A 27,533-nucleotide genomic window follows, 5' to 3' on the forward strand; every position below is an offset into this window, starting at 1 on the left:
GCCTAGTTTACGGCAATGTATAAAGTATTTATGCAGTACCAAAACAGTAATAAAGTCAAAACACCAAGCAATAAAAATCCAAAACCAAATTGGAAAAACAGAGTAGAATTGAAGAAAACAAAATGAAATTACACCAAAAACTGCAAAAAGTTCAATAAGTGGAACTGAAAACTAGATTGTTTTATGTTTTAAGTAGAAAAAGCTCCAAGAAGTGCAAAGGGGAAATTATGGTCTATGTAAGTTGTAGACCAGGACCTATGTGAAATTTGAGGCCGACCACAATGGATCCCTGGTCAGACTTAACAAGTGGATTAGTCACAGTGCAAGTCTGAAAATCAAAAAGTTTGAAAACGTTTCTGACTTCCAGGGCAGAATGGGTCTTTGTAGTTTTTTCAGAGATGCTGGGAGGCTTGACCAGGATGAAGCTGAGATTCTATCTGACACCAAATGAATGCTGGTTGGATACTTTTTCCCACAGGTCCCCCTGAAGTTCTGGAGGGAAATGTTTTCAAATTGTCAAAACTTTCTTCAAGTGTCCAAACAGCCACATGACTGCTCTTCTATGATCCTCGGGACCTCAAAGGAGGCACTTAGAGACTCTCAGGGTGCCAGGTACAGGCAAACAACAAAGTCCAGTCCAAGTCCAGTTGACACTGATCAGCAGGGCACTTTAGGGAGAAGGCCACAAGTAGCTTGTTGTGTCTCTGTAGCCAAACAGAAGGTCAGTCAACTAACCCTTGGCGTCCACTTCATTTCCTTGGTGCGTGATGGAGCAGGTCCAGTCCTTCACAGTTCCTCTCAGGTGATAAATAGTAGGCCCATTCTACTCTGTTCTTCAGCTGGTCCAGGAAGTATTCTCAGGATAGTACTTTTTAGGACCACACTTATGCCTGGCAGCCAGCTAATTGGAGGGGGTGACTCTTGGACCCTATCTAACCAATGTAGGTAAAGGTGTCTGCGGGCAATCCTTCCAAATTCTTTTCAGTAGCTCCAGTAGACCAAAATGCCATGTGCTAGGGTGCTTTGGAGACAGCAAAAGCATTCAGCCACACTAAACTTAAATTCTGAGTCCTGGAGAGTCAAATGGAAATCACCAGTCTTCTCTCCAAGTGCCATAGGCCACCGGATTCAAAGTATAAGCAAAACACGTTTCACAGAGTAGGGGGAAATAGGGCACTGGTGCAATCTAGAGGATACTCTTGTATGCCAGTTATTATTAATGGCAGGCTTGTTTTGAAAATCCATGAACTGGTTCTGCTGGAGTAGTGCGGGGCCTCGAAAAGCGCAGAGCTATGTCAAAATGTCCCGTCTGCTCCGGTCCTCTAGTGACAAGCAGACACCTGTTTTCAAAGAAAACAAGTTTCCTCAAACGACATATATATGCCTTTTGGGCTCCTTCCACGTGACAAAGCAAATTACAAGGACCACGATAACTCAGTTTACAGAGAGGTTTTTTATGCAGATGCTTTGCCGCCTCAGAGCAGGGTGACATTTTTTAGTGAAATACGTGCAGGAATCGGAGCAAAATCACCTACTCCGCTACGTCATCTCTAAAATCTGTGAATGGGGCGTGAATCCGCCACTCCCCTAAAAATTACCGATGCCCAAAGTATCGATAGTTATGGGCTAGGGAAATTGCCAAGCTGTATGAAGGGCCGCTTGTACCAGGGCTGTCAGAAGGATGGGACATTCAAGCGACAGTACCATTTACTGATGTCACTTGCTTGTAAACATGGCGAGGAATTGAGTGTGGTGGTGACTCCTCGCGATGGCGATCATTTATTTAGTGAGAGACGTGTCTGAGCCGGCACTAATGGATCCATGGCATGAAACACGTGCGGTGAAGTAAGCTACACTTAAGGACAAGGAGTGAGGTCAAGGCTGCTGCCACAATCCTCGAGAGTGCTCTAAGTGGCGACGTGGATTCAGCACTACAAGCTTTCAGCAAGTAACTTTTCCGTGTTAATCGGAGCGTACTGCGAGGTCGGTGAACTCGCTTAACAATTCATCCTATCCGTTAAGATAAAGTTAGTGGTATATAGGCCTTAGCAGAGCAAAAGAAGGCCTTAACAATGTAACGGGATTTTCTGCAAATGAACCGGGCCTGCCTCAATGTGGGTTTAACACAGCGCTTAATGCGAGCTGTTGGTGGCCGCAGGCGCTCTGGCTGACTTTTGGAGAATGGGACTTTTGTCACCACCTTGAACAAGGGTATGAGGGCGCGAGAAGGAGGACGAGACATGAAAGAAACAGTGACAAAGGAAGGAGAAGGGCTGAAGAGAACCTGTAGGAGTGAAATAAAGAGAGAGTAAGTATAGGGTGGTAGGAGAGAGATATGAGGTGGATTTAAGACTAAGCATCCTTGGTACTCAGCAGCCGCAGCATTGAACAGCGCGTCGGCAATCTTCTATGAAAAACTTTTGGCCCTGCATTTATTTTATTTTACAATTTAAGCACTAGCATTGCAAAAGGGTATCATCGACCCCTCATGAACACCACCATCGGACCAGCGACTTTTTATCCACCCGCATATGTTTTTTGGGATGACAGGACCCACTGCAAATGAAAGTGTATTTTCGTCATATACAGCGGGCTGACAGCCATCTCTTGGAAATGGTAGGTAACAGTTTTGGATCGTAGGAGAGGCTCAAAAATACTTTTAGTTCCTTGCGTGCACCCAGTGTGTTGTTGGTTTCAAATGAAATAGAGAGCAGGAAGGTTTTAGAGTGCTCGGACCACGAATGTGTTTTTCTTCTCCCCTCCACTTCCGTGGACTCACCCTTCTTGCACGGGGCATAAGTGACATCTGCTGGGCAACAAGAGCTGGGGCCTGGTGCACTGATGCACTGACTCTGTGGAATGCCTTGGCTTTCCTCCACAGCTCAGGACCTGAAACTGAATGAACAAATATTCATGGGACACTTTTTGGCAACTTCTTAAGGGTGGTATGGAGAGTGGACCAGCTGGCATCAGTAACTGATTTGACAGTCACACAGAGGTCTCAGCAGCAAGCGCTGTTATCTAATTGACCAACGAGCAACAAACGAAAGTTTTTTTTTAGGAGATGCACGTAGATATGAACTGGAGGCCGGACGGAACATCCAACACTTCTCGGTGTCTGTCCTGCATCATCCAAGCTGTAAATGAGCGTGCGTGCTAACAAAGTGGGGGAAGGGGTCACCAGCCTTGCATACAGGCAATAATGTCAAATCCCAGCACTAGAACAAATACTTCCAGCTAAACACCCCTAGCCAAGCAAAATTCCAATGGAATAAAATACAGAGAAACAAAAACATATTCCGGTTGGATAAAGCCTGTATTGGGCAGGCGTGTCGCACTTAAAATGAGCAAATCAAGAGGAATGGTGGTTGAAGTGGTAATTTATAGGTCAGCCTGTTAGGGGAGAAGTCTGTTTAAACTAGTATATTTTTGGGCAGGCACTTTAATTGAGCGTGTCTCTTTGTGAGTCAACTTCGTGAAGTAAGGAGTGACACTTACTTTACACAAAACTAAAGGAATACGGAGGATGTCTAGCCCTGTAGTTCTAAAAAAGGAAATCCACACAAGGCAGGGTCCAGTGGCCTCCATTAATTAAAATGCCCCTTTATTCACTAGGTATGTAATCTGCATCCGCAACCTGGGCCGAAATGGCCATTCTGCCACTTCGACGTGGGCTAGTTTGAATATTTTTTACCAGGTTGAGTTTGATTTCCAGTCTGGTCCTGTCCTCAGTCAGATGTGATGGGGTGGGTTTCCTCTGAAAGTGGATGCAACATCTGAACACCATGTAGTGGGAAAGACAACAAGATACCACATGGATAGCATGTAAAGACAAATAAGTTAAAAACTAAAACTGCACAAATATCCACTACACACATATATAGTGTACTTCAATAAATATTTAAATAGCTCCCTACATACCTTCGAGATAGAGCACTGAGCCCTAAATGCACCGGGACAACAGAAATAATTGTAAAATAGTATACATTTAAAAGAGGTGAGTTTAGCTGGAAATAGGAACCTAAAGCATGCTGCCTTTTTAATGGGGGAATATGTAAGTAGATGTTTAAGATTATATTTCTGCAGTCTGGATATTCATTGTTTTAGGTAGCAAATACCGAACTTCATGCCGTTTGCTTTTCGCACAGATTTGAAGAACGATACCTAGATATATTTGCTATTTAGACTCTGCATTGAAGTTGCAACCATCATTCGCATTGGCGTATTTCCCTTGGTTATTCCCCTCTAAATCCCTTGCTTTAATAGGTGTTACCAGGCTGGGTTTATAATCACTACACTGTATGCAGACAGACCGACCTTTTCTTCGCTCATCCACAGCTTTGCAGCTCACACCCGGCTGATGAAGAATGCACTTCAGGCCTCCAAGGCATCTCTATAGACTATTGCTTCCCAGTCATGCTACAATGGCTAGCAGACAGAGATAAGTAACGATTCGAAGCCTTTCATGCCTTGCTTTGCAGCCCACAGATTGGAAAGTAAGTCGATGGCCTACATGGATTTTTCACATAAATCCCCGGGATTAGCATACATACCTTCTAACATCTGAGCAAACGTATCTCCTAACGATGGCAAATCTGTGTGTGTTAATTAACTCCACAAGTCTTGGTGGGTGTTGTTGTTTAAGAAATGGAAGAAAAGTAGCAGCCAGCCATCTAGACAGTCAGTGCACACAACACAGATATTTGTAGACATGTGGACGTGTCTCACAAACAAATGCAGCAGCCTTTGTGTGCCCGCACTTGGAAGTCACTAAGAATAAATCATTGTAACACTTGAACCAAAAATACTACAACAAACAAAGAAGGACATAATATTGAGAGAAATATACTTTGATAGGGACATGTGATCACATCTCCAAAAACGTAGCAGGGTTAAAGCAAAAGATATGTGACAAATAACGAGGGATGCTAGGCAGAAAAGCAAAAAGTCAGGGATATGGAGATTCTGAGAAAATAATCAAATCCTGGAAGTGATTAAAATAAACATTAATTTAAGATATTTCAGGAGCATTGTAATAATCGGCACAACACATAAACAGCAGAAAGAAAACAAACAGTATGGGCTGTATTACAGAATGGGCCTTGGGGTGCGTAACAGGTATGTGCGCCCGTTTAGGGAGCCCCTGGGGCACTTCGGTATTACAGATGGGGCCGCTGACGCTTGTGCAGCACCTTCTGTAGTACAGATAGTACTGGAATACATGTAGCACCAGCGCTATCTCAACAGGGTGCTCCCTCACTTGCATGGGGTCGGTGCCACATGCAAATGAGGGTATCTCTTTGCCTCTGTGACCACTCCGTACTATGAATGTGGGCGCAAGGGCAATGAAGCTGTCAGGAGGTGCACTTACAGCTGCTCTGTATTTCACTTGAATCAATCAAGCAATCAGTACACTTGTAAAGCGCGCTACTCACCCGTGAGGGTCTCAAGGCGCTGAGGGGAGGGGGGGTGCTGCTACTGCTCGAACAGCCAGGTCTTGAGTAGCCTTCTGAAGGTCAGCAGGTCGTGGGTCTGTTGTAGGAGCAAGGGGAGGGTGTTCCAGGTCTTGGCGGCGAGGTGGGAGAAGGATCTGCCACCAGTGGTCACTCTTCAGAAGCAAGGGATGGTGGCGAGGGTGAGGTCGCCTGAGCGGAGCTGGCGGTTCGGGGTGTAGAAGGTGAGTCATCTGTTGCGGTAGGCTGGTCTGGTGTTGTGGAGTGCCTTGTGTGCATGGGTGAGGAGCTTGAAGTTTATCCTTTTGTTGACAGGGAGCCAGTGTAGGTATCTCAGGTGGGGAGTGATGTGGCTGTGGCGTGGTACGTCGAGAATCAGTCGTGCAGAGGCGTTTTGTATAAGTTGAAGTCGTTTGAGGAGTTTGCCCGGGGCTCCCGCGTAGATGGCGTTTCCGTAGTCAAGTCTGCTACTGACGAGGGCCTGGATGACTGTTCTTCTTGTTTCTGTGGGGATCCACCTGTAGATCTTGCAGAGCATGTGGAGGGTGGTGAAGCAGGAGGAGGAGACGGGGTTGACTTGCTTGGCCATAGAGAGTGTTGAGTCGATGATGACTCCCAGGTTGCGTGCGTGGTCGGTGGGTGTCGGGGCTGCTCCCAGTGCGGTCGGCCACCAGGAGTCGTCCCAGGCTGAGGGGTTGGCATCGAGGATGAGGACTTCCATCTTATCCGAGTTCAGCTTGAGTCTGCTGTTCTTCATCCATTCGACGACGGCCTTCATTCCTTCATGGACTGATATACATGACTTGTAATAGGGCTTTATCATCAGCATTATGAATAGTGCTATTGATAGCGCATACCGTAATGTGGAAGCACATAGGAGGCACCTCGATCCTCATTTTTTTTTTTTTTTACCACAGGGCACCTTGCCCATGTCTCACTCAGTTTTTTTTAAATTCATGATGGGTGCCTCCTTGTACCGTACCACTGCTTCAATCAGCTGCTTTTTTTGCTTGCTCTGGCATACCAATTGACATTGTTTATATCAAATAGGTGTGTTGGTGGGAAATCATAGCAGGATTATTTTCCACACAGTTGGATTCTTCTTGTCTCCATACTTAAAGCATGCACTGGCAATGCCAATAGGTCTGACTTTAAATGAGTGATGGTATGGATAATGTGAAGTATTACAAGAAAATATCAAGGAAATAGATATGTATTTGTGTGGAAGTAAAGAATTGTAGAATAATATTGGTATAGGATAAAAAGTTAAGTGACAGTTGCACTGTCAAGTCTTACCTAAACATTTATGTAGGTTAATGACTGTCGTCCTCCCATCTGTGCTGCTGCCAGAGAAAAAACATCATAAATTATCTAATTATCTAAGACACTTTTATAGCATTCTTATGTAATGAGTATGCCCCTGAAAGTTCAAGAGTAGACATATGAAGAGACAAACAAAATGAGCACAGCTGTGTGGAGGGCAAGCACTTTTTGACAACTTCTGCACAAATCAAAACATGTAGTCCTGGATCCCAACATGTGAGTGGAACCAAAACCCCTTTTTAGTGATGCTCACAAAATTGTCTGGCAAAGGTTGTGCTGTCAAGCCAGACCACAATGATACCAAGGCTGCTGGGCTTTAGTTTCCACCTTCAACCTAAGCAAGCCCTCCTCATGAATAGGGTATGTGCCAATGGAGTTATTGGCATGTGCATAGAAGTGATCCATATCTCATGCATCTGAAAAATCAAAATGAGACTTGAACATTGGAGCACTTCAACATGAAGAGACACAATTCTGCTTCTACTAAACATACTGTGTTGGTATGGGAGGTGTATTGCTTGACCAGTGCTAGTGAAGTGTCTACTCAGCTGGCCACTATTCTACATGTGCAGATGCAGTTGATGCAGTGTGAATACGATTTTCAGAATAGGATAGCTGACAGTGATTATGTTTGTGGTTACTACTGATTTTTACTGACTGCGAGTATGTAATTGCTAAGTTAGGTAAGTGCATGAAGGATTGCAGAAATGAGGAATGGAAATCTCACAAAGTGTTGTGATAAGAGGTTTTGATTCTATTAAAAATGCAGAGGTGAAGATTAAGGCTGAAGCCTCTTTTACTTTAACACAAACAGTAACGGACAATATGGATAAAAAGAAAAAACAGTCACTGAAGTAACAGCACTATGACCTCATAATTGTATCATCAATCACATTAGTATCCTTGGGCAATATATCAAGAGCTCTGGAAATTGAAGATTCCACACCTGAGTTGCTCCACAAAAAGAGTCATTAAAACAAGAGATGCTAGATATCTCCTGACATGTATCAATGTCATGAGAATCATAGCAAAAGGACAAGCATAACCCTGAAGAGACAACCACTATTAAAGAAAAGTAGTATCTGCCTCTGCTTCTGGGTCATGTTTCCAAGTAAACAGCGGGAATACCTTTGATTCAAGCAAAAGGCAAAAACATATACCTGAAACAGGCCCCAAAGATGTAGAATTCTTTGGAAAACGTTTATATCTAGAGATCACTCTCTCCTGCCCTGAAGAAACATGGATTCCCAATTTACTATTGAGTTGGACAGGCCTTGAAGGTAGGCTGCCTGAAGCATGAATCCTCAGTCCAAACAAAATGCCAAAACTCTCAGACCAAGTCTGCTAGACCTTGGTCTTTGCACACCCTGACTTGTTTATGTACTGGAAGGTGGGCACATTGTCATCTAATGAGACATATGGGGCCTAGACAAAAACAAATTTTCCTTCCCAGGCTTACATCTGGGACAACCACCAATCTAACTCCTTCCCGTTCCTCTGGAGAAACAGAAATTAATGTTGAGCAAGGGAGGCCCCTGCAAAGATGTAGAATTTTTAGATGTTTAAGGCTCAATAGTGTAGAGAGGCTGGAAAGATCATCTAAAAGGATGTGGATGGAAGACCTACAATCCAGACAAGTCTCCATAGGTAGAATTTTTCCATCCCGAGGCCTGAACATATAATTTTTTTCATTAACTTCAGTGGAAGATATGATAGATGCCCTGACAGGATCTATTATGAAACCTAGAAACTGAATAGTCTGAGATGGGGTTAAGATGGACTGCTGCTGATTTCCTACAAACGTCAACTGTTGTAGAAGTGACACAACCCACGATATGTGTGTGTTCAGAGCTTATTTGGAGTTGGCCATTTGAAAATTAGCATACAAATTAAAATACTAATACTTTATGGTTAATAACTAAGCAACTATGTTTAATAGTTATTAAATATTATGTTATAATAAATGGGAGTATCAGTCAAGGGGGCTAAGAAACAATATTCATCATAATCCTTGTCAGGGTGAACCACAAAAGTCACTAAATAAACCTTTGCTTAACCCTCAGGTAGCTTGGGAAAAAGCAGTAAAGCTTAACTTAGAGACAATGTGTAAAGTTGTTATTCAACATTCAGATAGCAATAAAGTAAAACCAATTTAGAAAGAATAATAATAAATAAAATGACACTAAAACAACAAAAATCCAACAGCTGGAAAGAGAGATATACATTTTAAAAATGTGAATTAAAATTAGCTCCAAAAAGCACAGAGTCAACCGCGGTTCACTGGTCACTCTAGACAGGGTCAAAAGTAAAAGTTAGGCCCAGCCACGATGGACTGCAAGTCAGATATAGGGGCCAGGTTGGTTCTAGTTGAAAGTTTACCTTTAGATTCATTCATTTTTCTGGAGAAAAAGTGGTCATCAATGAGTTGTCAACAGGGAAAGCTGCAAGCTGCATCTGAAGCTGGGCACGACATTGGTGGGGTTCTGAAGAGTGGGGTCCCAGTGCAGTTGTCATTGGAGGCAAGAAAGCTCTGAGCGGGCAAAGTCCAAAGTCTGTGCCCAGGAAGGTCTCGATGTTGACAGGTTGCTTTTCGGCATTGGTCCTGATGTAGCCCTCTGGGTTCAGGCTTAGAAACATTTCCCACAAGCTGAGGCCAACCAGCAATTCACTGATTCGATGATGAACCTGGTCTCCATCAGATCTCCAGGCAGAAATTTGAGAAAAAGTTTCCAAGTTCCAACCTTTGAAGTGAGAACAGGAGGAATACATTATAACAGCAGCCAAAGGTCCAGGACCTGGGGTGGGGTGAACAGGAGCTCCAGGACTCACTATGACAGAGGCAAACAGTAGGGTCCCGCGGAGACACATTTGGGTATCTGGTCAGCTGAGCAGTTGCAGAGAAAGAGGCCTCTGTAAGTTTGTTGTGTTCGTATAACTCTAACAGGAGGTCAGTCAACTGATTCTTTGAGTCACGTCCAGGGTTCTGGGTTTTAGGTAAGCAGGTCTAGTCTTACTTCAGGTTCTTTAGACAGCAGGGCAGTTCTTCATTTGATTCTCTACAGGTCCAGACATGTTCTGAGGAGGGTACTAGGGTTGTCACATTTATGGCCAGTGTGAGTGTGTGGGTGGGGGAAGCTCTTGGCCACTACCTAACCAGTTCTAGTTGTTCTTCTCCTCTCACTGGCTTTGGTGTGAACCTATCTAGAGAAACAAAAGGGAGGCATGCCTACGTGTGTTTCATCTTTCAGTGACAGGGTAGGGATCCTTTGAAGCTCAGACAGGGGCTGGGCACTCCCCCTGTCCCCCTCCTAGCCCATCTTGTAAAGGAGGAAACTCCTTTTCCACACCGAGAGCCTAGTTGACCCCTTAGTTGGATTTTAAACTACTATTAATATGAATTATTGATTAGCTACTCCCAAACTAAATTCAGCATCTATTAAATCTAATAGTGTAACTCAGTGTTAACCTATGGGAGAGTCAGCCCTGCCACAGTGAAAAACAACTTTGGAGGTTTTTCATTGACAGGACAGGAAAACATTAAATAAAATGTCCTAATTTTTAAATACTACTTATTCTGCCCTATAAGCGTTAGGGCTTACCTTCAGGGGTGACTTATAAGGTGACTTATAAGTAATAAACATGAAGGTTAGGCCAGGCAAAAGGTTTATTTTGTCAGGTCAAAATGTTAGGTCAACTCAGGCTGCAGGCCTGGAGGCCTAGAGACATGCATCACAGTGCTACTTATGTGGGTGGCACAATAAGTGCTGCAACCCACTAGTAACATTTAATTTACAGGCCGTAGGTACATGTAGCAGTGTATACTAGGGACTTATAAGTAAATTAAATGTGCCAGTAAGATATATGCCAATTGCACCATCTTTAAAAGGAGCGGACAAGCACTTTACCGCTGTTTAGCAGGGTTAACGTGTGCAGAGTCCTATGGCAAATGAAAAGAGGCGATAGTGACTGATGGATTGGAGCACAATTATTATGGCTTTTGCTTTTTCCTTTTTCCTGTTATTCTTATTTTGTATTTTGAAATCTAATCAAATCTGTTTATCAAGAAAAGAAGAAAAAACTCTAGGGTTACCCAGCAGAAAGAGCAAATTTCCAACACCAACTCAGTGGTGACATCTGATTTTTTAAAAATATTATGGAAACATAATTTTTTAAAAGGTTACCTTTTTCTTTGTCCAAAGTTTCTGGAGGCTAATTTGCACTAACTCTCCAGTTTCTTTCAGCCTGAGTGAAATTCCTCCCAGGAGCTACACAAAAGGATACGACTGTGACTCTTCTGAGCTCAGTAGAAGCATGGGGGCCTGCCTTCCTGCTGGTACCACAATGTCACATCCTGTCTGACAGGTCTGACAAGATACATGTAACACTTTGACACACTTGAAAGGTAGAAAACAGCATGCCAGGACAATTCTTGCATATCTCCTGCCTAATTGCTGAAAGACACTGCTTTTGTCCTACCAGACTTTGGTCTCCTGCTGTTTTGTGGGTAAAAGGCCTGCTTCATACAAGATTTCAGAGTTAGTTGTGGGTGAATGCTGGTAATTTCCACAGCCCAATCCCCTACTCATCCCCAGTTCTCATAGCCCAAGTTTATTATGGCCAAATAATTTCACTGTTTGAAAATCCCCTGGCACATAGTATTTTGGGACAGTTTGCAGAATTGCAAGCGGGAACAGCTGAAAAAGTGGGTAGGGTTTGCCTCCGGGAAAATGTAATTCCATTGATTAAGGGATGCCCACGTATCACCCTCACCCACTAGCTGTTGCTGAACATAAATGTGAAACTCCAGGTTACCATCCTAAGGACACCTTCTGGACCTGTGGATGAAAAAAAGAGAAGTGGACCTGCTGATGGTTACCAGAGAGGAGTCTTAAAGGCTTGAACTTACTACCCCTTGTACCAAAGAAGTGGACCTCAATGGTCATTTGACTGACCTCCTATATTGGTACAGGAACTCAAGATGCAAGAGGCCCATTCATGGAAATTCCCAGCTGACCAGTGGCAACTGGAACTTGGTGTGGCTTTGCTGGTTGATTCTGCCTGACACTCTACGTGTCTCTTGGTGTCCCCCCCCTAGGTTCTGGAGGACTTAGAAATGTATTCCTGTGGTTGTTTGGGCACTAGAAGAATATTTGGAAATGCTTTTAAACATTGGCTCCAGACCCGTGGTACAAATAATCATTTTTTTTTTTTCTTTAAGATTTTCACCAGGACCAGTGCACTTGTGAGCATATTTATGAGCCCCGTTGCATTGCTCTTTCCCCATGCAACTTGGTGCAAGTGTAACACAACTTAAAATAGAGATTTATGAAGCCATGCAAGGCCACTTTGCGTGGTGCATAGTGGCTCCATAAATCTTGAGTAAAGCAACACAGCACAAATCACTGTGTTACCTCACTCTTCCCTGGAAAGGCATTTCATGGGCATTACATGGGTGTTACCACTCAACTTCCATGGTTGTTGACACATTCCCAGATTTACCAGAAATGGAAGACCTGGGAAATGAGAAATACGCTTCTCAGGATTGTTTTTGTGCAGAACGTGTCCGTTCATGCACTAAAACAATTCTGCATGGGGCGCAGGTACCTTTGCACAATAGTGTAAGGGAGCCTGTGTTGGCACTGAACAGCCATTTGTGCACCAGCACTGGGAAAGGACAGGAATGTGCTGCATTGCAATAAATACAGCCCATTCCCGCCCTTTGCCTGTAATGCAGTGCAGTAAGGTGACTTGCTGCACTGCGTTGCATTACAAACTCATAAATAGACCATTGGTGTATCCAACCCAGGATCCATTGCAGTCAGCCAGAAATTGCAGCTGAGTTGCAGTCCACCACAACCTTTAACTTTTATTGTTGCTGTATTTTTTCTTTGTGCTTTCTCTACTTAAAACTTTAACTTATTATTATCTCCAGTCCCTCTTATTGGACTTATGTTTGTTTTTGTGTCATTTTGCTCATTTATTTTTCCCCTAGTTTTATAAATTAGAGTGGGACTTTTATTGTGGTGTGTTTTCAACTTGTTAACTATTATGTTACTTCTAAATGCGTTATATATTCTGTCTGGTAGCTACCAGGGCTTGAGCTCAGGTTTAAATTACTGAAACCTTTGGCTGTCCCTAACAAGATAATGACTGTTTACTTGTGGTTGACAACAGTCCATGCAAACTAATAAACCACTTTCTCAAATTGCCAGAGTAGTAATGTTCTTAAGACAGTGCAACAGCATCCTTAGATACAGTACACACACAACATGTTTTGATAATGAGTGTAGTTGAATATTCCAGCATTACTGAGCCAAGTATTGTAGTAGCTGTGATATTGAATTTCTAAGTATGATTTCCTGGGCTCCTATTGTAAAATAGAGCATGCCTTTCTGACCCTTTCAAATGCATTTCCCGATATTTTAAACACAATAGTGTATATGGCCCAAAGGTTTACCCTCTTCTATATTCTCTGTAGAACTAGAAGGAAGCAGGAAAATGTGATAAGACTCACAGGAAGGGTAAAAACGAAAGGCCTCATTTATGAAGAAGTTGTGCTGCACCAGAATCAGAAGCGCGCACTACATCACTTCAGAATTGCAAGAATGCGCCGTATTTACAAAAATACGGCGCACCTCTAGGTTTCCCCTAGCACTGGAACTAAATTTAGGTGCTTACCCCAACGCAGGCACTTTGTGCCATAGTGTAAGGGTGCCTCCATTGTAGGGAATGATTGTTTATGTGCAGAGAGAGATACCTTTCTGCACATAAACAATCATTCATGGCGTTTTGCCCTTTCTATGTGTGCTACAGAATACAGCACAAATAGAAAAAGCAAAAACAAGGAGAAATAAATTTCTCCTTGTTGTGCCATGCTAATGCCACCCCTGGGGTGGCATCAGTTTTTGGCCTCAGGTTTACGATTCCTTGTAAATCTGTGGCAGCATCAAAATTCAATGGGTGTTGCAGTGGAACATCCACAGTAACACCCACTGCACAACCCGTCCACGCTAAGTGATGTGTGTGAAGGGGCTGTATTTATAAGGCGGCGTTAAGCCAAAAAAGTGGCTTAACGCCGCCTTGTAAATAGGATGCAAGTCATTGCGCCACCGGGGCGTTGCTTAAGGTGATGCTCTACTAGTGCAAGGGCCTCATAAAAGAGGCCTTGAAAGAGTTACAGAATAATACAGTGCCATGGCTAGCAGATAGCTCAAGAACGGGGTGCGTATGGATGTGAGGTGTGTATGGATTTCAGTTTCTATGGTGGTTTACTTTGACAGGGGTGTAGGCTCTTTTGCTGTTTGTTCTCATCCTTTTGCGTTATGTCTACGTGACCAAAGCACAGATGACCTGCACACCTGAGATCCTTAGGTTAAAGGTCACTAGCAAAAAAAGGAAACCTGTTGTAGAGACACCTCTATCCGTCCTCTAAAACAAACAGGATATGGCTGACTTTTATAGGCCCACCCAGGCCAAACCACTATCATCCTAATTCCAAGCTACGTTCCCTTTTGGCAACCAAAGCTTATCCTACAGCCTCTAGATACGGGAGAACAAGAGAAATACATTAAAAACTACTGCTATATGTGACCAATACTTTATTGGATCATCTGACTGTATAAAACTATTTAAAGGTAACCATTAAGAACAAAAGTATTGAAAACAGCTAGTTCCATCACATTTTACAGGATGTGTACATCCGAAGTTCTTGTTTGGGTATTTATTTATTTTTTACAAAAAAAGAAGCAAGACTAAAACGAGATGGATTAGTCAGACTATCGGATTGAAAACTGTATAGAAAAAATATGCAATTATTGTCCGTAATGTTTGTATTTTAAAAATAAGATGTTACTGGTTCTCTCTGAATGAAAAAAAATACAAGAGTAATATTTCATTAAAAAAGAGTGCTAAAAAAATAAGAATATTGGAAAATCCTACGATTCCAGGTTCATGTAGCGAGCTAGAATCTTTGTATTATTTGCAAATTATGTTAAAGCGTTTAATGCCAGAATTTCACCATAGTGTGTGTATTTTTTGTGTATTTGTGCAGGAGGGGGAAAAGCGTCTCAGAGAAACATCGACTCACCAACTAAATTCAGAGCGCTATGTCCACACATTCAAAGAACTGTCCAACTTCTCAGGAGCTATAAATGTCACCTACCGTTATTTAGCTGGAACACCCCTGCCGAGGAAGAGTAAGTAATTATCAAAGTGTTATCAAATCTCTCCCATGACATTTACACAAATTCAGTGAAACTAGCCAGACCAACATTGTAGCATCCCACATTGTATTTACCCATCCCCAAAGTTCTCTTTCATACTGTGCTGCTTGTGTACTCCAATATTTTTTTTCAAATTTCCATAAAAAACAAGTACTGAAGTACACTACCAAAACAATCACAGTGCACATTACAAAGAACTGTGGCACCACCGACAGTGATAAAGCGTGTGTTACCCCAACCACGACAAGTGGTAAATCGTACCTGCCAAAATAGCAACCATGCTATTATGTTATGGGAAGGATAACATCATATTCCCACTGATGAGAGAAGCACGTCAAGTGTGCAATATCATCTGGGCCCTGTGGATGACAGAAATCACAACCATGGTGTGGTGGGATCATCGAGAAGCTACACCATGCTTTCTGAGTAATCTTACATTGTGTGTTTCCATTTTCCGATGTATACACAGAGAGGTCCTCCACTTCCAGTTCACAGGTCACTTTTTGGTTGTTCAAGTGGTGTCCCTTATGAGGCTCGCCTACTTTTGCAGCAGTTCACGATTGCCTTCCAAGACACTATCCAACAATACCTTGCTCAGGAGCCTTTAAAAATGGCAGACATCAGTAATGTGACTTTAATACTCATAAGCAAAAAACAATGGCTTTCATCGAAAATGCGAGGACTGTTGCACCGATCAACAGAATCGCAATTAAAATCATCAACAAGAACTATATCAGTATTTTCTGAGTTCTAAAAGCATAGAGCAATTAATTGAGATTTAAGCAATTGAGTTTCTTTTCGGTTGCTATAGTCAGCACAAGCCCTATTGTATATCTTTAAGTGTGAAAAGTCTACTGCTGGTTGCTCAGGTAGCTATTGCATATTGTGAGTCGGCCATGAAGTTTGTCAATTCAAAGTAAATTAATTAATTTCTGTAATTTTCCTAATGTTTAATTTAGCAAAAATTTTGTCCCAGCGTAGATTCCTTTTAACAAATTACAAAACTGTTTCGCCTTTTGTTGACACTGCGGGAACATGGCAGCCAGTTAGACGCTCAGGCAGCATGTTCCCGCCCTCTCGCGGCCCGCATTGGAGGCTCTCCCTACCTTCCTTCCAGCTTCGCGTGGCTCTTCACGGCTTGTCGTCCCGCCGTAGGACTGCACTGGGAAGGCCTGTGCCGGATGGGCGCACCGTGGCAAGGGGGCCCCACAGGACAGGCTGAGGCAGTGCAACGCCTCTCCTTGCAGCCATCTTCGCACTGGACATGGATAGCCTGGTTGATCTACCAAAACAGAGGGGCTGAGGCCAGGCTTCATTACTGGGGCAGCTGAAGTAGAGTCAGCACAGGCTCTGCTGTGGCTTTTTCCCGGCTGGATTTGGGGATGGACAGAGGGCTGCCATTTGGGCCCTCCCTTCTTAAAAACTGTACCAAGACCAGCCAAGTCGCCCTGCATGACCCCCAGATGTTCAGCAAGGCCTGGGGCCAGGACACGGCAGCAGGGGCAGAAATTGTCCTCTTCCAGGCCCGACTTGGACCAGTTAGCCCCCTTTCCAGCTTCATCCAATCTTTTGGTAGATACTGGGATAAAAGCAAGCACGCCAGTAAAGTTAAGCCCCCTAATTTATTAACAATATCTACACTTTCCAAGAAGGTTGTACCTTTGTAAAGGCAATAAAATTCTGCTTACCGGAAACAACAGGGAAACAGGAGATACGGCGAAAACCACTATTAGGAAAACTAAAATCACTCCTTCACTCAGGTCCTTTTTTAAGGTTCAGGAGCAGATTGCCCCCATCCCCAGCAGAGTAAGTCTACCCCCTTGGCAAATATGGATGCCACTATGGTAGAAGAAGCATTTTACCCATTAGATTCATTACAGATTTCACATACTCATGAAACAGGGCAAACAATGCCAGGGGTGGACCCCACAGCACTACAGGAGGGGGAGGTCGTACGGTGTAGTATAACCTACACGGACTCTTTACTTCAATCTATATTGCAAAAGATGAGAAATAAGTTTGTTATCCGAGTCCAATCAAGTTAAAATCCAAGGAGTCTGTGATAGTCTGGATGCTAAAATTACCAACCTGACGGAAAGATTAGGAACTATGGAATCTACCACTGGGGGGCTACAGACTGAGGTAGAGACTAATAGGCAAGAGCTCCATGTCTTAAAACAAAATGAGAAAGACCTGAGAGATAAAGTTATAACCTTGGAAAACCGCTGTAGACGGAATAACCTTAGGTTTTTTAATATTCCAGATAGGATGGAAGGAGACAAGATTAAAAACTTTATTATAGCCTTAATTAAAGAACATAGGCCCTCATTACAACATTGCCGGTAACTACCGCCTGTGAATGCATGTGTGAGAAAGTATGTTGGTGTGAGTTGCAGTGTGTTGGTATGTATGTGTGCATGCGTGGATGGTGGTGGGTATGCGTCTGTGCATGTGTGTATATGGGTGCGCGTGTGGGAGTGTATATGTGCGGGGTGGGCAGGAGAGGAAGGGGAAAGGTGGGAGAAGACTCAGGGGAAGGGGATTGGGGCAGGGGAGACCCCCTATCAGTGCCAGGGAATTCCCTACCACCAGTGCCTACCACCATAGTTTTTGTGGCAGTAAGTTTGGCACAAAAACCATGGCGGTAGGCTAGGTCATAATCCTGAGGGTGGGATTGTAGCGACCAAGTCTCCAGCCCTGCAGTCATTACCACCCTGGCGGTCGGTGTGTTAAAGTGGCGGTGTTGGATGGCAGTTGCCGCCAGGGTCCAAATTCCATTTTTTAACTGCCGGCCTGTTGGTGGTATTGACGCCACTTTGACACCGACCGCCAGGGTTGTAATGAGGGTCAGGTGACGAGATAAGGTGATTGGTGATCTGGTGCATAACAACCAGAAAGGCTTTATGAAAAATCGGTACTTAAGTGACTTGGTTCACAATTCCGTTTCTGCAATTGACATTTCTACCACTACTAATATGCCTCTCACCATTTTAACAATTGATGCCGCTAAAGCTTTCGATCGGGTGAGCTGGTGTTTCTTGCTGGCAGTGATGGAACATAATAATTTAGGCGACAACTTTCTTAAGACTATTAAAGCTATTTATAGAACACTGTTAGCTAGGGTTCTGAATAATGGCTCCTTATCTTCACAGGTTAAAATTGAACGGGGAGCACGACAGGGATGTACCCTTTCCACCCTGCTTTTCAATCTATACATTCAACCTTTGGCCAGAAGAATTAGATTAGATCATAAGATAATACTGTTTCAGTGTCAAGGATGGGTTTTGAAGGAAGCACTATATGCAGATGATCTTCTGGTTTATACGCAGGATCCTCAGGCCTCCTTCCCCACACTTTTTGAGACCACAGCAGGGTTTGGAGAAATCTCTGGTTACTCAGTTAATACCCATAAATCTGGAGTGATGACCTGGCATGGCCCTCAAGACAGTAGACTAGAGAAAGATGAAATTCGCTATCTGGGGAAACGTGGCGGAGATGGCCCATGTGAACTTCTCAATTCTTCTTAGGGAAACTAGAAGGCTCCTTATCCAATGGTTGCACCTCCAACTTTCAATTTTAGGTAAAACTAATCTAATAAAAATGTTGATACTCCCCAAATTTACATTTATTTTTATCACTCTCCCCCTAATTTTTAAAGCTGACTGGTTACGAAATGGAGGAATTGCGCTTCCAGATTTTCAGCTTTATTACTGGGCATTTCAACAAAAAAATATTAAACCACTATTTGCTAAAGAATACGGTTACCCTCGGCTACGGGCATTAACAGGCAGCTTTCGGAAGCAGGCTACATATTTTCTTTATAAATTCGGCCACCCTAAATTCTTCAAAAAAGTAAGATTAAAAGTTCTCAATTCTGCTTGTAGGATGTGGATGGCACTAAGAACAAGGTTGGGAATTCCTTATTATAGTGAGTTAGCCCCAATCTGGGATTCACCAGGTACACAGATATGCTTACAGGTTGCCCTAGCTACCCCACTGATAGAGGGAGAACTTACACGATGGAGACAAATAGCTACTAATGGCTCAGCAGTTTCATGGGAATTATTATCTAAGCTGACAAATGCTAAATTATCTAGATTTAAATATATACAAATTAAATCTTGGCTACAAAGGGAGCCGGAGGCAGGGCTTGTCACAGATTGGGAAAGTCACATAATAGATGCTCAGAGGTCAAGGAAAGAAGTTTCAAGATGGTACTGGGTACTAGTACAGGCTGAGGATGCTTCTCTCCTGTCACCTATTGAGGGGTGGAAATCTGATCTCCCGGCACTTGCTCTTTTGCACTTTTGGCAAATATCTTTGAGGACACTTTGGGCTGTAGTGAAATCCGCATCTCTGAGGAGGAATCACTTCTTTACCCTACAGAGGGGTTTATTGGACCCCCAAGAGGTTAGCTAAAATAGGCTTGCAAAAGAGGAGTAACTGCCCAAAGTGCAGCCTAGAGGGTGCAGATGATATACACTTTTAGTGGCAATGTCCGGGAATTGAGAATTTCTGGAGAAATGTGGGCAAGATGATCCTACTTATCATAAATGGTCGAGCAGAGATTAGTTTACCAATGATTATATTAGGCCTATATGAAGGTTTTGGCGGAAGACTTACATGATAAATTGCCGAAAACTTCGGCACATCTTTTTTTAAAAATGTAATATTGATAGCACTGCGTGAAATATGTACCAAGTGGATATCTAGTTTTTACCCTTCTCATGTTGACTGGTTATTGTCGGTAAAGAGAGTTTCTGACCTCGACTGTAATAAAGGACAGCTTAAACGTCAGAGAATGTGGGAGCCTTTTTTTACTTTTTATAGAACTAACTTCCCCAATTAGATATGTACGGGCCATCTCTTGCTAGTGGATTATGGTCATGAGTCCAATGATTAACCCAATGCAGCAGAGAGGAGGAGGATTTGGGGATTGGTCCCCACCTAGCTTCTCATTTCAAGTTGAAGGAGGCCGTGTCTTGGTGTCTACTTTCAGGTCTGGGACCTGATAAGAGTTGTGACATGGTAGGATATCTCCTGCCATTTATTGTTAATGAGGACAAAAAAAAAAAAAAAGAATAATAAAAAACAGTTTTACCTTTAGCAGGTAGGGACTTCTTCAAATACTGTTCCCTTTATTAAGCAAGCGCAAAATCTAAGAACCACATTTTAAATTCAACTGTTTCTATCCTGAATGCTTTAATCCAATTATTCACAAAATTGAGAATGCTTGTCTTCTGAACACTGAATTTACTCTGATCGTCAGTACTATAGCTGCTTGTTCTCTGCTGTCCTTTAGACCGAGCACCTGCAAAAAGTTTGGATGTGGTCTTTAGAAGTGGTTCATAACCTTTTGACATCTGTGGACTCCCACGTAATGATTAGTGGAGTATAGGGAACCCACCTGAATCATTTTTGAATAAGGGGACACCCACCGAGTGAGTACTGGAACCTGGGTACCTCAGCCTAACTAATTTTGATGATGTGAACTACAAAACAATACACAAAAATACAGACACAAGCATTAATCAAATACGCAAAGATGAAATAATTTAATTAACAAACAAATAAAAAACAAAATATTCATTTTAATGGGAAGGTAGGCTCTCTTCTCAATTCAACATAATTCATATTATATTCTGTCGGATGTATCTGCGCTGCTCCCATGAATCGATTTTAGGGTACGTCATTGTTAGCCAGCAATTTAAAATTCTTTCACATTAAAGGATGTTTTAAAATTTCCAATTTTATGTTTTGCTTTTTTTGCTGGTTGGCTAGGGTATGGACATAAGCCATGCAGAACCCACCCATTCTAATCAGGACGGGGGAGTTATACATGCAGGATATCCCCTGCTTACCCTCTTGATAGCTTGGCACAAGCAATCAGGCCTGTCCCAGAGGCAATGTGTAAAGCGATTGCACAACATACAGAGCACACATGATGCACTATCTCCAAAACAAAGGAAACACACCAAGCTATGTAAAAATGAACTGTATTGTACACAACATCATTAGACCAAACATAACATGTCAGTAATACCCTGTTACCCAAGCAGTTGTCAGGATATCACACAGTACTATTATTCTGCAAAAGCCAGCAGTAGTCATAAACAACACATGCATATGTCATAATAATCATGCGAGCATCATTGTCAAAACATCGTGACTGTGCATAGCATGACACTGCACAAAAGCTCATGGCATAAAACAATATCATGACTATAACAACAAAGTCATAAATGCACATTAATAGTGAGACATTCCCTGTATGTTACATGCCATGTTCCTGGGGCCACCTGAGGGGGACTCCCGCACTCCTGCAGCACTAAGGGGGGTCCCAACACCGGCTTTGTGGGGATGGGGCATCCGTTGAGGCTTCCTTCCGACCCAGCAAGTCGTCTGATCATGAGCGAGGGAGGGGGATAGCATGCACCCCTCCCTATCCTTGGGGGAGACTCCCCCCCACACTCAAGACAAAGGCCAAAAAGGGCACAATTCGCCCAGTGGCCCCCGGAGGCCACGACCGGCTCTGGCAGGGCAAGGAAGCCAAAAGAAACCTAAAGCACTTTTGGAGCATTCAGCTCCTCACACAGCAACCAGGGAAGAGGAACTTACCCTCACCTCCCTGTGTCCTGCTCCTCAGGTGTCCCCTCCTTGTCTGTGGGCACCGTGCACACCCTTCCTGCTAGGCAGAACCTCCGATGAAGGAGGAGAGAGGTTCCTGCAGCCTTTTGCACCTCGTGGGACCACACGTCTACCCCAAGAGTGCTACGCCAACGTCACAGGCCCTGGGAGCAGGAGGGACCTCCGATGAGGTCTCCCACCCTCCTAGGTCCTCTCCTATGCACTTGCCTGCACCCAATCTGGTGTGCGAGTGTCTATTTAAATCCCCGGGCTTCTGTGTTGAAGTTGGGCCAGTAGTTGGTGCCTTCCTGTTCCCCGAGAGCACTCTTCTCAGCGAGCCTCACCCCGGGAGCACCATCAGGAGAGCGTTTGCTGCAGTCCTTGTCTTCCCATGCCCCAGGGGCACACAACAAGGCACGTTCTTGGGCACGCTCGATCCTGGAAGTTCACCCGTCTGTGGCTGTGATTTCTCCCTCAGGGAGACGTCGAAAAGTTCTCCAGTTCGCTTTTGAGCAAATAAAGTAGAGCGCTCGTCTGCACTATGCTCCAGCATAGGAGCTCCCAAACACAGCACTGTCCGCACGCTTAGAAACACCAAAGTGCTTGTCCTGCACCACAAGGCTAATTAGGTGTAGTTCTTTAGTGCTGGAGGGCAAGAAGGGTTGCAGGGCGCAGGGGGCACACCACCCAGCCCCTGGAGACAACAAAGGGAAAGCACAGGGTAGAAGGGCCCAAGCAGGCCCGCACAAACAGTGACAGTCAGTGGCAGTTCTTCCTAGTGACCCAGCAAGTCACAGGCCACAGGTCAGCACAACAGCAGCAGTCCAAGGCAGTTCCTGGTGAGTCCCTCCAGCATCATTCTGTGTCCAGTTAAGTGTCTCTTCCTGTCTCTAAGTTGTGTTTTACATGGGAAAAACTCCCTGTACTTATGCTCAGTTTTGCACAACTCTTTACAAAGAGGGTGAGAAGAGGTTCCTACCAGTTCCAACTGGTTCTAGGAGTGTCCCCTCTTTTCTCCAGCACAGGCTCTAGACATCAATTGGGGGTAAACGAACCCTTTGTGTGAAGCCAGGGCACTGCCTTTACAAATGCAAGTGTGCCCCACCTCCCCTTCTCTCACCCCAGGAAGACCATTCAATATGCAGATGCACCTCTGTGACACATCAACCCTCCCTGTGTACAGGCTGTCTGAAAAGTATGCACAAATCCCAGCTGTCACTCTGCCCCAGACGTGGATTGGAGTCAAGTTGCAAAAGACCAGAGTCATAAGCACATAGAAATGCCCACGTTCTAGAAGTGGCATTTCTATGATAGTAATAAAAAATTCACCTACACCAGTAAGTGGCATTTCTCATTACTATTACAACTATACCAAACATGTCTATGCTACCCCTCATAGATCAGACAATACCCTGTAGGCATAAGGGTGGGCATTTCCAATACAATCCTATGAGCAAGGCAGTACTCACAGCAGTCAGAAACCAAATAAGCTGTTTGTCACTACCAGGACAGGCCACACAACCAGGCACATGTCCTGCCTTCCACATACATAGCACCCTGCCCATAGGGTTAGCTAGGGCCTACCTTAGGGATGAAGTATGTGTAGTAAATGAGGAGTTCCAGGCCTGGCAAGTAAATCTAGATGCCAGGTCTCTGTGGCAGTAAACTGCGCATGCTGGCTCTGCACTAGCAGGCCTGAGACAGGTTTGAAAGCCTACTTCTGTGGGTGGCGCAAGCCGAGCTGCAGGCCCACTAGTAACATTTAATTTACAGGCACTGGGTATAGGGATACCACTGTACAAGGGACTTACAGGTAAATTAAATGTGCCAATCAGGTGTAAGCCAATCATAGCAACTTTAGAAGGGAGAGCACATTCACTTTAGCACTGACCAGCAGGGCTAAAGTGCTCAGAGTCCTAGAGCCAACATCAAGAAGTCAGAAAAAATAGGAGGAAGGAGGCAAAACGTTTGGGCATGGCCCTGCAAAAAGGGTCAGGTCCAACATACACTTTATTAACCGGTTAATATTATTACATTTTCTAAGCAGTCCTGGACCCAAAGAGGTCCCCAGACCACACATTAAGAACTTCTGGTCTATATAGAACACCACCCAAACTGAAACTAAGATGGCCACCAAGTCTTGCCAGTCAGAAAACTTGTGGGAAGTACCACAAGAGTACCACAATTCCAGCTGGAAACGCAGGAGTAGTGGAAATCCCATGGGACTCAAGGAAGGAGTAGGGTGTCCTGCCAGGTCACTGGAGAACAGATGTCCTTCCAGGACACTTACCGAGGAGCCCTATCACCACTCGGACATGACTGGACGTGACATCCTGTCCAGGATTTTTTTTTTCCTAGTTACATACTCCCTCTTTGGGAGCTTGCTTTTGAAAAATGAAAAACTTTGTTGAGTGGGCACCTTAAACATGGGACCTCTGAACAAAATTTCTGTGCCATCAATGAAGCCACCTTGATGGTGGGTCTGATGAAGGTACAGAAATGTCCACATGCCTAGTGGGGATTTCTAAGTTTCGGGGTAGGTGTTCGATTAGAGCAGGGGAGTATATCCCTCCACTGCCATGGAGGACCAGCTGCTGTACTCTAAATGGGGTCCTTAATCAATATCAGTCAATGGATCCAGCAGAATGGAATTAAGTATGTCTAACATTTCCAAACAGCAGAAAGTCGATTTATTTTAAAGCTAACTTTCCACCACAATTAGCAAAGGTCTACCTTCATCAATCAAATAACATACTGAGAAATACTGACTAAACTGTGTAACATTTCCCATATTTGACCTGTGAAAAAGTGAATTTTCATCACGTACAGGTAGTTGGCATCTTCCTGTTTAATACATTGTGGACCCAGTCTATTGACATAGTTTGCTGCAGCAATTTAGACTGCAGCCATCAAGGCTACAACAGTAGGCCTGCGGACATTATTTTACAGTCATACACATGGATGATGCAAATATACACTGCAGTCCACATGTGGCATTCAACCTTAATGTCACGTCTTTCACCAAAGTATTGTAGTCATCCTTCAAGGTTAAGTAGGCCAATTTTATTTAGCCAATTTCCACCATGTTTCAGTTTTACTAACAGCAGATGCACTTTCTCACACGTTTGCTATATGTATCTGGCTATCTTTTCTTCATAGCCACTAAAAAGTCACTAACAACTCCTGGCAAATGTATATAGAAAGACTGTCTCCAGAATGCTGTGTCTTCTAATTAAGTCGTCTGTGACAGTTGTATTTGTTGTTGTTAATTAATCCATTCACGTTGCTGATAGTTGTATTCTTCCTCTTTTTTCTGTGACTTTTCCAAGCATTACAGTCTTTTCCAGGAAATTGGGTCTTCCTATTATAAGTTCAAAGTATGAGAACTTCAATCCAGTTATCTGAACTTCAAGTGAAATTTCTGGTTTGATATATTCAATGATACATCTGGTTACTTTCCTGGCTGTCCATAAAATTCTGAGAAGTCTCCTCCAACAACACAGTTCACAGAGATCTATGCTCTTCCTGTCCTATTTCTTCACTGTTTAACTTCCGCATCCATACAGCGTCTCAGGGAAAACTATTGCTTGTTAAATTCTGATCTTTGATCTTGTAGATGCATTATCTCTTTTGAAAAACATTGCCAGGTTTTTCATCTCAGCTCTGCCCATTGCTAATCTCTGGAGTACATCTTTATTCCAGGGTAGATAGAGCACCCCTGGGTGCACTGCTGTGGTTCCTGGTTTCATGGTAACAGCAGGCCTGCCTTGCTGGCTGCTTTTAAGTTAAAATTAACCCCAAATTCGACTTTGGAATTAAAAGTACTCCCAAAGTCTCACACTACTTTATTTTTGCATACAAGTCAACCCTAGGGTCTGCCCTGGGTGCCCCCAGGGTTGGGTACATTGTAAATATAAGCAGTGACTTTATAAAATATGTTTTATAAGCCCTGGTGAGGGAAAACAGACAAATTATCCTTTCTCCATAGGCTAACAATGGGAGCCTGTATTTTAAAATAATAAAGTCTTATTTCTGACAGAGAGGAGCTAAAATATCACATTTGGTATCAAATGAAATGTTATAATAAATCCAACAACTTGCCAAGGCTTAATCTATTATAACTAGCTCAGAGAAAGAGTTTTAGAACCCTCTGAAAGTCACCAAATTCAGCCCTGCAGTGCACTTTCCTTATTGGTCATCCTCTGGCAGCCTGAGCCAGGCTACCTTAATGAGCTAATATTTCCTATTTTTATAAATTGGTGTTGGATTTTTATTGTGTGTTGTGTTTTACTTATTTACTGTTTTGTTGATATTATATGTTTTACAAACCTGTCTCCTAAGTTAAGCCTATCTGCTTGTGGGCCAAGCTACCAGGGGTTGAGCAAGGATTAATTTACTGAGACTTTGACTGGACCTAGTTGGAGTTTGTGGCCTATTGCTGAGTGTAGGTACCTGCCTGCCCTTACCAATAATCCATTTTCCAACAATAGGTCATATATATGTGTGTGTGTGTGTGTGTGTTTGTGTGTGTGTGTGTGTGTGTCTCTAGATAGATAGATAGATAATGTGTACATGAATATATATATGAGTGCAGTCCCGATGGGTCCAACACTCTCTTTCTGAATGCCCATATGTTGCTTTTGAAAGGAGTATGGGTTACCAAGAAGGTGTGAACCCCTTATATTAACCTCTGAGGTATGTATTAACAACAAAGTATTGGTAAACCCATATATCAGCTAATGAATCCATATCTTCACATCAGAGTTCTCTTTGGAATTATCAAATCCAGCCAAAACAGTAGATCCAGTGAAGTTTATTGTAAGGTGCATGAATGGAACACGCAATACCAAAGATGAAGCCGACACGTGTTTCGTCCCCTAGTGGTACGTAAACCTGGGGCTTTCTCAAGGTTGAAAAAAATACAAGGACAATTAGAGATATCCATCCTTCTAAAAAAGAGGCAGTGAGGAAAATATCTGGGTCTCTCCCACGTGCTAAAAGGTTAAAGAAAAACACCGACTATCTCCAAAAATCCGTGTGTGAATTGCTTCACATATATAGCACTGCCAGCAATATGATAAATAAGTGATTCAGAGAAACAGGTGCTAGCTAGTGAGTCAGCTATGCAAGAGGGAGAAATCACAAGAAAGAAGGAAGAAAATAAGGAAAGACGATAGATATGCTCCTAGGTGATCACACATTGTTGAATAAGACATCAAGCTGTGAATACCAATGAGGTCTATCATAATCCGTGGAAGTTAGAACATTGTATCAAAGATGTAAAAAAGAACTCAAGACAGGCAAGTAGTCATTGAAATCACCACAGAGCCATATCTACCCTGGATGGCTTTTCATGGGCTTGTAGATATGGAGTGAGGCAACGCAGCGCAAGTCGCCGTGTTGCCTCACCTTGCTATAGGGAGGCATTTCATGGGTGTTATGGTGGGTGTTTCCATGTGACACCCATAGCATTTGACACATTCCCCACTTTACGAGGTTACCTAGGAATTTGTCAAAAGCCTATGGCTCCCTAGGGGCGGCATAAGGGAGGCGCAACAAGGAGAAATACCTTTATTTCTCTTCAATTCTCCTTTTTCTATGTGTGTTGAATTTTGCAGCACACATAGAAAGTGGAAAACGCCTCTCATGATTGTTTTTGTGCAGGAAGGTGTCCCTTTCTGCATAAAAACAATCATCCCTGCAACGCAGATACCCTTGCACCACGGTGCAAGGGTGGCTGCATTGGCCCATGGCAGCCCATTGTGCACCAGTGCAGAGGGAGAGGATAGGAATGCACCATATGTGATAGATACAGTGCATTCCTGCCCTTTCCTTTTGACACAGGGCACCCCATCAAGATTCTCCTAAATGAGGCTCTAAGTTAAGACCTGAAGACTAAGATTATACT

At 43.4% G+C, this 27,533-nt stretch overlaps 1 protein-coding gene across 1 annotated transcript in view; it reads left to right on the top strand.

Annotated features, from left to right (window-relative positions):
* The window catches only part of MGAT4C (MGAT4 family member C), a 943,730-nt gene that overhangs the window by 912,632 nt on the left and 3,565 nt on the right, over positions 1–27,533 (top strand). The window contains exon 6 of the mRNA XM_069229623.1: positions 14,827–14,971. Coding sequence (XP_069085724.1) covers positions 14,827–14,971 — 145 coding nt within the window. The remainder of the gene's footprint in view (positions 1–14,826; positions 14,972–27,533) is intronic.

This window comes from Pleurodeles waltl, chromosome 4_1 (genome assembly GCF_031143425.1).
Source record: "Pleurodeles waltl isolate 20211129_DDA chromosome 4_1, aPleWal1.hap1.20221129, whole genome shotgun sequence".
Taxonomy (NCBI): Eukaryota; Metazoa; Chordata; class Amphibia; order Caudata; family Salamandridae; genus Pleurodeles; species Pleurodeles waltl.